This window comes from Medicago sativa, chromosome 2 (genome assembly GCF_051527215.1).
Source record: "Medicago sativa cultivar Bolivia chromosome 2, Bolivia_mono, whole genome shotgun sequence".
NCBI classification, from domain to species: domain Eukaryota; kingdom Viridiplantae; phylum Streptophyta; class Magnoliopsida; order Fabales; family Fabaceae; genus Medicago; species Medicago sativa.
The window spans coordinates 33,979,416-33,992,105 of NC_140750.1; the positions used below are offsets into that span (position 1 = coordinate 33,979,416).

The window sequence follows — 12,690 nt, forward strand, 5'->3', positions numbered from 1 at the left end:
CCTGAATGCTGAGAAATTGCAAAGCAGTCCCTGAATGTAGACTCTGTTGGTCAATTTCAAGGACTAATGTGACTAACGGAGTCTACATTCAGGTAATAAAAAATTCCTTTTATATTGAGTATCTTTTTCTTTTTGCTGTGATCGAGGTTTGAACCCCAGATCTTGCATATATTATGCATTATCTCTATCAATTGAGTTAAGCTCACGATGACTTATATTGATGTATCTAAACTAGACATGGCAACACAACCCACCCCCGTCGGGTCCCACCCGCCTCCGCCCCGATTTTAACGGGGAAAAGCCGAATTAACTGGGTCCGGGTGCGGGTCCGGGGAATCCCCGTAGGTTTAATGCGGGGCCGGGGGATACTCACCCCCGCCCCGCACCCACCCCCGCCCGCACCCGTATATGTATTAATTAATCTCAAGTAATCCAGTTGGTTTTCTGCTACTCGGTACTAAATCAATCTAATACTAATAATTAGATTCTTATGTGATGTGATGTTTCAGTTCTGTTTTTGTGTAGTTTTTCCCACTGGTGTGGTTTTTATGTATTATGTTTGCTTTATGTTCTTTTGTTTTCCGTAGCTTGTTGGCTTTTGGACTGTTTAGCTTTGGTTTGATTGCCGCATGGCTGTTTGTACTATTGGTGTTGTATCTCATCTCATGTACTTCTTGTGATGTGATGTAGTTTTAATAAATTTTGCTGTCATCAAAAGTTGCAGGTGTTGAAGGAAACCGGGGGTGGGGGCGGGGCCGGGGAAACCCGTCCCCGTTGGGGGCAGGTCTGGGGTGAACTTTCTATCCCCGCCGGGTCTTGGGACGGGGGCGGGGCTGGGTACTATCAAACGGGGGCGGGGCCGGGTGTATTAAAACCCGTCCCCGCCCCGCCCCGTTGCCATGTATAATCTAAACAAATTAAATTATTTTTTAAAAAATGATTTCATTATGGTAATAAACAAACACGAAATAGTCGTCGTGTTTAGATTTATATCTTACCGTTCTCGTGAGCTTAACTCAGTTGATATAAATAATGCATAATATATGCAAGGTCTGACTTCAAACATCCATCACTAAAAAGATTTATATCTTACCAAGTAGACCCTTATTCATTTTAGAAAGTGAATGTGAATTAGAACACTGAAGTATTTAAAAAAAATAAAATAGGACAAAAGGAATGATGAGTCTATAAATATACTCTCGAGTTAATGAGTTGTTCCCATGTGTGGACTCGTGACTGTACAGTTACTGTGTAAACCCTAAATTGAAACCACTCCTTCACGTTCATTTCATATTTTGGTAAGAAGATTTTTGGTTATTCATTATTTCTTCCACTACTTCTCGTTCATTTCAGTTCCTTACTTCTTTATTATTTTCTCAAATGAATTAATGTTTTTGTTTGTTGTAGCAATAACATTCAGAAGATTATTGCGTCTAATTTTCCTGGATTTACTCACTCGCTAGCTTCACATGGTAATTCTCTAATTTCTTTCTCAAAGTCTATTTGCATTTCATAAGTTAATTTTGATATACTCTGTTATCACACAACATTAATTAATTTATTTTTAACTCGGTATTCGGCGAAAACCGACCCAATTGAAGTTAGAACAAAGCTCTGTATGGACTGACCTAACACATGAATTGTTGGCACTTAGGGGATTCTATCACACAACATTATATTTGCTTTCATGCAAAATTATGACATTATGGGTCTGTTTGGATAAATAGCTTATTTGTAGCTTATAGCACAAGCGCTTATCATGATTAGCACTTATGTATAAGCCTGCCTAAGCTATTTTTCCAACAAAAGATATAATAATTTTAAATTGTTTTTTTATATGCTATAAGTTGCTATATTGGAGAACTTATGAAAATAAGTTGAAAAAAGCTAATGAAAATTGTCACACAGCATTATATTTTTGCTCATGCGAAATTTAGACGATATATTAGAACATTCTTGTATTATTTTTTAAGTTCGAAATCCGAGCCAAAGACCGACTAATTCAAAGGGTTATATCCTCTGTCCATTTGTGGGGGTCATTTAAAGTCAGAGCACCAAAGCTCTGTCCGGACTAGCCCACCGAAATTGGCACTAGGGGAATCGAACTTGAGACCTTGAGAGGAGCACACTCCAACTCCAAGGTCTCAAGCAATACCACTATACCAACCAACTCAAGTGGGTTTAGAACATTCTTGTATTGTAAGTGTAATCACACCATTTTATGACAGTAAATAACTGTGGTTTTTTTATTTATATTTAATGAAGATACATTAGTTTGAGTTTCTAGGTTCTCTCTTATTTGACCTAGCTATGATTCTTGTATGCATACATAAATACCTATATACACTAACCTAGTTTGTTTTCTGAATCATAGTAGTTAATAGCGGATAGCGGCGCGTAGCGGCCGACCCCAAAAATGCTATAGCGGGATAGCGCCTAGCGCTATGACCGCTATTTCATATAACTTTTTGGACAAATTATATAAATAATACTATAAACTTCTCTCAAAAAAAAATTTTTTTGAGAGAAGATGCTTTTTAGGGTACAGATCTGATGCTTTTGAGAGAAGATTTAATGAAGAGAGGAAGTTTTTTGAGAGAGCAGATGCGTACAGATCTGAAAGGCGCCGTAAAGAATGAAAGAAGAGAGAAACTGAAGTTATTAATTAGGGTTTGACAAAAATACCCTTGTTTTTTATTTAAAACCAAGGAGAATCTTGTATTTTCACGTAAAATGAAATAGCGGTGCAAGAGTGCAAAACCGCTATGCAGTGTTGCGGCCGCTATTGCGCCGCTATCTCATAACGCTACGCCTTGGCTTATTGCATAGCGGTCCTGGACCGCACCGCACCGCGCGGCCGCTATTGGCCGCTATAGCGCCGCTATTAACTACTATGTTCTGAATCATGTATGTACCTTTGTTTGAATATGAATATATCTCTATCTGCAGGGAAGAAAACAAACAAAGTCTATCACACAACATTATATTTGCTTTCATGCGAAATTATGACACTATGGGTCTGTTTTGATAAACAGCTTATTTGTAGCTTATATAGCACAAGCTCTTATCATGATTAGCACTTATGTATAAGCCTGCATAAGCTATTTTTACCACAAAAGATATAATAATTTTAAATTGTTTTTTTTTTATATGCTATAAGTTGTTTTCATAAGTTCTCTTAAATAGTCTAACAAAACTTTTGCTAGTAGATAAGCTCAAATAAGTCAATCCAAACATGCCCTATATATGTGTATGACACTGTAGTATAACATTCTTGTATTGCAAGTGTAACCACACCATTTTATAATTTTAACGCATAAGAGTAAATAGCTGTGGTGTTTTTTATTAATTAAATTAATGAAGTTACATTAGTTTGAGTTTCAAGGTTCTCTCTTATTTGACCTAGCTATGATTCTTGTATGCATACATATATACACTAACCGAGTTTGTTTTCTGATTTGCGTATGCACCGTTGTTTGAATATGAATACATCTATCTACAGGGAAAAGAACAAAAAAAGTCTACTCCCCAAAAGGTTATTGATGTGCAACCGGATCTGGATAGAATTAGTTGCTTATCAGGTCATGTAATAGATCAGATTCTGACTTACTTGCCAATTAGGGAAGCAGTGAGAACAAGTGTTTTATCTAAAAAATGGAGGAACAAATGGTACACGCTTCCAAATCTTGTGTTTGATAGACACCGTGTCTCTGGTGCAGCCTCCGATGACCAGTTAGTTACTGAGAGTAAGTTTTTGAAAATTGTTGATCATGTACTTTTACTTCATTCTGGGCCAATCAACATGTTCGAGTTCTATGATGAAGATCTCATTGGTGAGAGTTTTGTGAGTGATGTTGATCGGTGGATTCTTCATCTAACTAGAAGCTCTATTAAAGAGCTTGTGCTGGAAGTTTGGATGGAGGGATACTATAAGATACCTTGGTGCTTATTCTCTTGTCAAAGTTTATATCATTTGAAATTACGTTGGTGTTGTCTTTAACCTCCAACAATGTTTGAAGGCTTTAGGAGCTTGAAAAGTCTTGATCTGAAGCTAGTAACAGTGGCTCAAGATGCTTTTGAAAACTTGATCTCTGGCTGCCCTCTGCATGAAAAATTGAAATTGACAGAAGTTGATGGTTTCACCTAAATTAATATTCGTGCACCAAATCTCAAGTTTTTGGAAATCGATGGCGAATATGAGGGTATTAACTTCGACAACACTTTTCAATTAGCTGCGGTAGTCATTGATTTATGGTGGGATTTTGACTTACAAAGCAGCAATCAAGGTAGATCGCGTGAAAGCAGCAATATGCTAAACATTTTCGATCATCTACCTCACATACAAAGCCTAGTGATTGAATCCTATTTTTTAAAGGAATAGTGCTCAAACATCTGAATGTTGAATTTGACTTTTGGAGTGACTTGTCTATTACTATTTAATATGAATCACAATCATTTTGTATTCAACTCCTGATCTTTATGCTTTAAAAACCTTGTATTCTGATTTAGAGTCATTTTTCTGGTGTGCTTCAGTATTTGGCTGCAGGTGTTTTGCCAGTAAAGCTTCCTACACCTTGTATTTATCTAAGCTATCTTTCCTTATGCATAAACTTCGACGACCTAAAGGAAATTTCGGCTGCTCTTTGCTTGCTCAGAAGCTCACCTAATCTTCGAAAATTAGAAATATTTGTGAGTACTCATTTAGTTTAGTTTGGTTTTGCTTTTCTTTCTGGCTGCTGCTTTTGGTTGCACTTGCACGTCGTGTTTTGTTTTTATGTAGTTATTAACCTCTAGAATTTGCAAACCTTTTTTTGCTTCAAGTATATGTCCATCATTTAGCTTTGGAAGTTTGTTTCTAAGACTTATACTCCCTCCATTCCTTTTTTTTTTTTTTTATGTTTTAAGTGATTGCACAAATATTAAGGAATCATTAAATTATAGGAATAATTGTATGGTTTATACTAAAATACCCTTACTTACTCCTTGATTTTTTTTTCCACAATATTCTAATCTCCTTAATTATTGAAACTCATCACACAAATTGCATTTATTATTTAAACTTCCAATTTTCAAAGTGTGTTTTTCAACAAGGGTAAAATTGGATAAAAAGTATTAAAAATTCTAAAACATCAAAAGTTTTGGAAATCAAAAGAATAGGAATGGAGGGAGTAGTTGTGAGTGCGGTATTGCTAACAAAAGTTATGAATCAGTTGCATTTTAAATGTAGTTAGTTACATTGTTAGTGCAGTAGATTCCTATAAAATAAGAGACTAGTATACCTCATTTTCCATCTTTTTATCAATCAACACAATGTTACCTTTAGAGTTTTAATATGCTCTATGTCTCTCTTATGCATACTATCTTTCCCTTTTTGATCCATGGATTTGTAACAATTGCATGCAGTCATGGACTGAGGAGCATACTTCCCCTTTGACACCTGCCACCTATTGTTGGGAAAATATATTTTCGGCACCAGCCACGCCCATTCAAGTGCGACATGTAGCGATTGATGGCATCTTTGGTACCAATTTGGATTTAGATTTTATCAAATTTCTACTTCTATATTCTCCCGTGCTAGAAAAGATGACTGTAAAGCCTTTTGAAAGCATACCGGAGTTGGTGAGAGGACTAATTCGGTTCAAAAGAGCGTCAGGAGAAGCTGAAGTTATTTTGGAAGACTCTTCATAATGATTCTCTTGTGATGTATAATTGATGCCAATTGTTCTTGGTCTTCAAAAAAAATGGGGAATGATTCAATTGACAGGCTTTAAAGTTATGTTTTTAAAATAGATTGTAGACTTTTTACAATGGCAGTTATGGGCAGTTGTGTTTGTATTATGTGTCAGTTATGCATGGATTTGTGTTTCTGATTAGTAGGGAATTATGGGTTATGTGTGTTTCTGATTGACCACATAGATTTTAAACAACTCTAAACAATATTCTGTTGAAAAGCGATAATTTCATACAATTTTAATTATCTACAAGTTTTAATTTAGTTTATTAGATGGTTCTGATTAGTAGGGAATATGGTTCCTAACACTTTATGTCTTTTTTTTTTTTTTGAGAGGATGATGGATTTATATATTGTAATTGTTGAGATATGGTGGAAGCATTTTTAATTAATTTCTCAGAATCAACTTTATCTCATTGAACTTTCTATTTAATTTGTCATATTTGACAGTCAAGAGAGGTAAAGCAGAGTGTCCGCATACAATTGATGTTTGTAGCAGAAAAATGAAACATTTACAAAAAAAGAAAAATTTCCCTGCATTTTCAGTTTCATTCTCCATACACTACAATATTTAAATTATTTTTTTAGATAAACGAAATGGCAAAGCCATTATAAATTCACGCTCATAGGTAGAGATGTTGAGGTTCTAATTCCGATCATGGTGTCTGACCTAACAATTCGACATCTTTAACAATTGAACCAAGAGTTGTGGACCTTTAATTGTGACAAATAACAAGCTAACATGCATCTAATAAACATATTCCAAAGGCGTATAAATAAACATCCTTAACAATTGTGATGTTGCTTAGCCTCATTCATAATGTGTGGTTCTTGTGTGGTTCTTCTTAAAAGTTGCTTAGAATTGCGGGTTCTTGTGTTTTATAATTAGATGTAAATAAATCAAATCATGTGAATTAACAATATGCTAGAAACAAAATCTTATGTTGTAAAATGAACCTAGTTTTAATTTCCGGTGCAATTCGAATTGATCACTTCTTTAACCAATTTTAAATTTTAAATCATCACCAACAACACTATAGTTGATATTCCTAAAACAATAATATTATAGTTGATATACTTGGTAGAATTGCTCTCAAAATTATCTCAAAAAATGAGAGTGTTTTCATGCAGGGACACATTGGATATGAATTTTATTTTCAATGTGCTATCTACCTTTGGTTTCAACAACAAATTCTTAATTTGGCCAAGACCCTTTTTGGTGTTAGCTATTATACTTTCAATCATCGTTAATGGAAAGACCTCTGGTTATTTTCCTTGCAAGAGAGCTTCTTAGCTTAGGGAAGTTACAACTTTATTCCCAACACTTGGGTCTTTTCTGTAGTTATCAGTTATCACTATCCATGTTAGTGTCCATACTTCATAGATACATATAGATGAAAAATAATGCTAAATTGGACATTAGAATGAGCTCAGATACAAAAATTATATTATAGGATAATGATGATATAAATTCCTAAGATATAACAAAACAAATTATATCAGACATAAAGAACTTTGTTTTGGGCGAGAGAGAGGAATTTATTATTATTGTTAATTGTTAAATAAATAAAAAAATTAGTAGCCGATCTTTCCCAGGCGCTACATTTCATGCTGCTTCTCTCCATCCACCGGCACTTCATCAGTCCTCAGATGATAATCTCTTTTCAGTAGTTTCAATGCATTTGTTTCTGAGATTTCACCTTGCACATAACTTATCAACTCGTCACAGGTAGCTTGAGAAAAATGACCTTGTTCCCTACATGTCCCAAGAATCTCCAATGCCAACCCGAAATCTCTCTTTTCTTTCATGTGCTCAATACATGCAGCAAAAGTAAATGGGTAAGGTTTCCATCCTTGTGGACTTGACAATATTGCTTTCTTCATTGTATGAACTGCTTTATCCATATCGTTATACATATAATAGCCACGCGCCAAACGATCCCATATTCTTCCATCTAATTTACCCCCTCCTCTTTTTAAAAGCTTCTCAACATATGCTTCAGCCTTTTCCAACAGACCATTCTTACAGTAAGCACCCACCATCACACTTGGAATTCTGACATCGAAGCATGTATTCCCAGATTCCCATTCCTCTAGAATCGTCTCAGCACCATCAATGTCATTTAGATTGGATAATGACATTAACATAGAAATGTAGGTTGAATTTTGGGAACCATTTAAGCTTTTGCAGATATTCCAAATTCTATACACATCGTCCTTTTTCCCAATAGCAGCATACTTAGTTAGAAGAGATTGATACGCAGCTCTCATAGACTTTCCTCTAATCAACTGTTCAGATTTTTTCAACACTATCAATGACTTGTCAAATTGGCCAGCTTTATTATATCCATCAGCAACAGCAGAATACGTTCGCCAGTTCAAAGTTATGCTGTGATCAACTTCCACCTTCGCCAATAACTTCTCCATCTCGTCTATGTTTCCAGTAATCGCATAAGCATTGAGCCAACTAGTAAGTGTAGAAGTGTCGTAAATTTTCTTGTCTTTCATTTCTTTCATCAGAGCAACCAACTTGTCGTGTTGACCTGTCCGAGAATAGAGCTTTAACAGAACAGGATGATAGTCTTGTGCATTATCGGAAGAAGACTCTTTTAATTTCTTCATGATATATTCTACCTTGTCAACAAAGTTGTATTGTGCATAGCAATTCAACATAGCACCATAGACCTTGAAATCTTTTGAAGTGTGTGGAACACTGTTAAAATATTTCTCTGCTTGATCTAGACCGCGGACTTTAGCTATCAAGTCGAGACGTGTCGCAATATCTCCTGATAATAAATGAAGGTTTCTTTCATTGCTCATCCATTCTGATATCTACCACAAGCAAAACAATTGCTTAAAAAAAGGATCTTTGATCTTAGAACAAGCTTAGAAACAAGCATAGGAAGCCATAAACAGTATAGTTAAAGAAGAGTAACAAATCAGAGTGACACAAATCCTCCTTATCCTCTATAGCTATTATTGCTACTATTGCCAACTTCTTAAACGAGAGAGTGACAAATCATTCATGTTGTTAGCTAATATTCAACAATCATCCTTATTTACCGATGCTACGACTGCAATTCACTTTCGAGAAACAAACCAAGAAAATTATTTTCTACAAATAATGATTTTTAGGTAGTATAGTATGTTTCATAAAAAATTATAATTTATTCTGCTGCGTTCACTTTTCAAACAATGAAGTGAGAAATTTGTTCCATTCCAGTCATAAAGTTTTAGAAAATAGTCCGTTACCGAGAAAAAGGCCGCGACAAAAAGGTATAGGTAGTGGACGTTACCGTTTTTCACCGTTTTTTCAGGGTGAACAAAAATCACGACGAAACGCCGTTACAGCCGCGACGAAACACCGTTACGGCCGCAAAAAATTGCCGTTCATGACTATAGACATAGAATTCAGAATTTTTTTCAATTGAGATAGATGAAAATCATATTTTTAGTACATATCTGATCATAAGTTATCTCCTTATATAGTCTAGAACTCCAAATCTTTCTCTAGTTTAAGTTATTTACATTACTATTGTTATTTAAGAGTTGTGCATTGTTGTGATTAATTCACACTGCAACAACGCGATATGTATCGCGTTATTTAAAACCTTGACCGTTATTTAAAACCTTTATCTGATGTATTCCACTCCATTCCGCTCCGCTCATTCTAAACTATTCAATCATAGTGGGAAATTAAATAACATTATCATATCATTAACTATTTTGATTTGAAAAAACAAGAAAATAATAAAATAAAATAAAATAAAATGAAAGGATTGAGAATCATCATCAACCTGGAGGGCTTGTTCGAAGCGACGACGGGTTCTGAGTTGTTTGATGAAAAAGTGTAAATCAGAATGGTTGACATCTCTGCCTTCTTGAATCCACTGATTGAGGATAGGAGTCATGGGAATGATTGGGTCACCGGCTCTGGAAATTCGAAGGAAGAGGGTATCAGTTGGTGTCGAAGAGGAATGTAAGAAACGCAAAAGGGTGGTGTTGTTGTAATGGTTCCATCTTGATCTTGACCCAATTAACTTCAGCATTTTCTTCTGATCCAAAGGAAAAGGAAAAGGAAAAGGGTAGGGTATAAGAAGGGTTTATCAACTTCACAATTCACATCACGGTATTATAGGCAAATGTTGAAAAAATGATTGGTAAAGTAAAAAACGCATATTCTGTAATTTGATCTTTTAAAAAAAAAACTTATAATTTGATATTTTTCTTATTTTTTATCGTATAATGTACGCAACGCATACATAGTCCAAAAAGTCATTGTTCTCTTAAGAGTAGCTGAGTTGGTATTGACAATGCATAATATATATGCAAAGTCTGGGGTTCAAACTCTGACCTCCACAAAAAAAAAAATCCAAAAAGTGATTTTGAAGATTTTCATGATTTTTTTAAACATGTTTAGGATAATAATATATTAACACAAAAAATTAGATTTTTTTTAAACTAATTTTTATTCACTATAATTATGGATTTCTTAAACGATTCATAATTATTTCGCCTATAGTTAAGGAAAAAAGATTATAAACAAAAGTTAAGATCTAGTTAAAACTTTTGAAGAAGTATTCCTTGGTGTTCCTCTTTACAATGTCCACACCTCTGGTGTTTACGTCCTTCGATATTGATGAGATGAGAAAAAAAGTTTGTTTATGAATGAATGCATGTATGCATGATTATGTTACACAAACGGTGAAAACATGGTGATGTGTAAGTCCATAATGATGGAGTCAAGGGTAAAACACGTCATTTGGTAAGGACTATGGTTTATTATGTACCTGTATCACATGTTCTATCAAGTTCTCAAAGTCTACAACCACTTTTGAATATTATTGGGTTACGGAAATACTTCCGGTCCAACAACGTTAGTAGGAAAGTCTCGTTTGAGTGTACTATCGCGTATCAACCAAATCAAGATTTACTCATGATTAGTCACCGCACCACGCCCTAAAAGGCCAAGATGGGTTAAATGTAACTAAAGGTTTTCAACTTCGTAAGTCACTTGAAAATAACATGCTAAACATGACCACTTATGTCGACATAGTGTACTTCCAAGATCCCTCCATTGAGTGGGGTTATCACATGTGCCACATCCAAAAATCACTCTTGGAAAGACACTTTGATTATACCACCGTCCTATCTTATGTTTCCCTCAAGTCCGGGTAGGGGGACTTATCTCACCACTCACGTAAAAAGGAAAAAACATATATACACATATTTCCATCTTTTATTTTTATTTTGATTTTAAGAAAGTTATAGCACAAAAAATTAAATAAATTCAAGTTAGGCTCAACCCTCTTAGGGGATGTCCCCAGTGAAGTCGCCATTTCTGTCGCGTCATTTTTTGGAGATCATAGTTATTTGATTAGCATTTGACTCACTAATTTTATTTCACGACTTGAACTTTTAATTTTTTAAAGAAAAGGGAAAAAAATCAAATAAACCATTTTGAAAGATATAGGGTTCGGGGGTTAGTTATATTTAGGGAAGGTGTTAGCACCCTAAATATTCGTAGTACTCTACGAGAACCTCTGAATTTCTTATATAAGCCCCTATTAATTGGACAATTTCTTTAGATTTTTTGATTATTTGATTACAATTTCTTATGTAAACCCCTATAAATGTGTTGCAAATTTTTTGTCCAGACTTTATAATAATCCTGGTTCCGCCACTGATTTTACCGGTGTTACTATGCGACACTTGTTATTTATTTTTTTATTTAGTGTGGCCACTTAAGTTTTCACGTCATTAATGAATAAGTTACATCAACAAAAACACCCCAAAAAGAAAGGAGGATGGAAAACTCAAGAAAAATGAAATTGATAAACAAAAATTATACAATAAAATCAAAACTAAATGAGTGTAAATAAATACTAAATAGTAAATAATATTAATGTGGGGTAAATGTTTCATACTCTGCATTATTCTAAATGGTTGTAAAGCTTCACTTATAAATTATCGAAACTTTAAACAAATTTTATTAGAAGACAAACAAATATAGTTGTCCACTTGTTATCCATGACGTCATTATCTCATACTAATTTTCAAGTTATATGTCATCTTGTATAATTTTTTTTTAGGGAAATGTCAACTATTATTATTAATGAGATGAGATGAGATGGGTTGGGTTTATTTTTGTCAAAAAATAAATAAATAAAAACTAATATAAGGTAAATGTAATCGATAAGGAAATGTTATTGTGGTAAAAATGACTATATAATGAGAATAAATGCATTTTGAGTATCTGACTCAAGAGTTGTTCCCTTATGTTGACTCGTGACCGTGCAGTTACATGAGTGAGCCCTAAATTGGAACCAATCCTTCAGCGAGTCTTAACAGATTCTCACCCCATTTTTTGGTAAGAAGGTTTTTCGTTATTCAATTCATTACTTCTTCCACTACTCCGTCATTTCAATTTTCAATTCCTTTCTTACTTATTATTTTTTCAAACTAATTCATGTTTTTGTTTGGTGTAGGCGCAATCACATTCAGAAGATTATTGCGTCTAATTTTCATGAAAATACTCAATCGGTAGCTTCACATGGTAATTCTCTAATTTCATTCAATTTGCATTCCGTGTTTTAATTTTGATATTAATTTATTTATTTTAAACTCGGTATTGGGCCAAAGACCGACCCGATTGAAGTTAGAACAAAGCTCTGTATGGACGACTGACTTAACACATGAATTGTTGGCACTTAGGGGATTCGAACCTGAGATCTAGAGAGGAGCATACTCCTACGTCTTAAGCCTTTACCATTAGGCCAACTTCTAGGGTTCTATCACACAACATTATATTTGTTCTCATGTGAAATTATGACCCTATGGGTCTGTTTCGATAAACATCTTATTTGTAGCTTATAACACAAGCGCTTATCATGGTTAGCGCTTACGTATAAACTTGCATAAGCTATTTTTACAGCTATAAGCTACTTTTGTATATGCTA

At 34.5% G+C, this 12,690-nt stretch overlaps 1 protein-coding gene, 1 long non-coding RNA gene and 1 pseudogene across 3 annotated transcripts; 2 read left to right on the plus strand and 1 right to left on the minus strand.

The window, feature by feature from the left end:
- Window positions 1-1,104: 1,104 nt before the first annotated feature.
- LOC146946431 (F-box/FBD/LRR-repeat protein At1g13570-like) lies at window positions 1,105-5,977 on the plus strand (annotated as a pseudogene). Its single transcript, XR_015026752.1, has 5 exons — window positions 1,105-1,298; window positions 1,408-1,472; window positions 3,503-4,380; window positions 4,512-4,689; window positions 5,404-5,977. The product of XR_015026752.1 is annotated as an F-box/FBD/LRR-repeat protein At1g13570-like (transcript).
- A 1,179-nt stretch (window positions 5,978-7,156) lies between these two features.
- On the minus strand, window positions 7,157-9,839 carry LOC146946432 (pentatricopeptide repeat-containing protein At2g20710, mitochondrial-like). The gene is made up of 2 exons (XM_085744525.1): window positions 9,529-9,839; window positions 7,157-8,563 (listed from the first exon to the last, which is right to left on the minus strand). The coding sequence occupies exons 1-2, from the start codon at window positions 9,778-9,780 to the stop codon at window positions 7,331-7,333; spliced, it is 1,485 nt and encodes a 494-aa protein (XP_085600651.1). The 5' UTR covers window positions 9,781-9,839; the 3' UTR covers window positions 7,157-7,330.
- Window positions 9,840-12,001: 2,162 nt separating this feature from the next.
- LOC146946433 (uncharacterized) lies at window positions 12,002-12,291 on the plus strand. The gene is made up of 2 exons (XR_015026753.1): window positions 12,002-12,101; window positions 12,220-12,291. It is a non-coding gene; the product is annotated as an uncharacterized LOC146946433 (long non-coding RNA).
- The last annotated feature ends 399 nt before the right edge of the window (window positions 12,292-12,690 follow it).

What these genes read in the sequence shown, in the direction of transcription:
- LOC146946432 (XM_085744525.1), bottom strand. Translation starts at nt 9,780, where the DNA reads ATGCTGAAGTTAATTGGGTCAAGATCAAGATGGAACCATTACAACAAC. An exon ending in GCTTCGAACAAGCCCTCCAG is followed by an intron (nt 8,564 to 9,528) that starts GTTGATGATGAT and finishes TGCTTGTGGTAG; the next exon opens with ATATCAGAATGGATGAGCAA.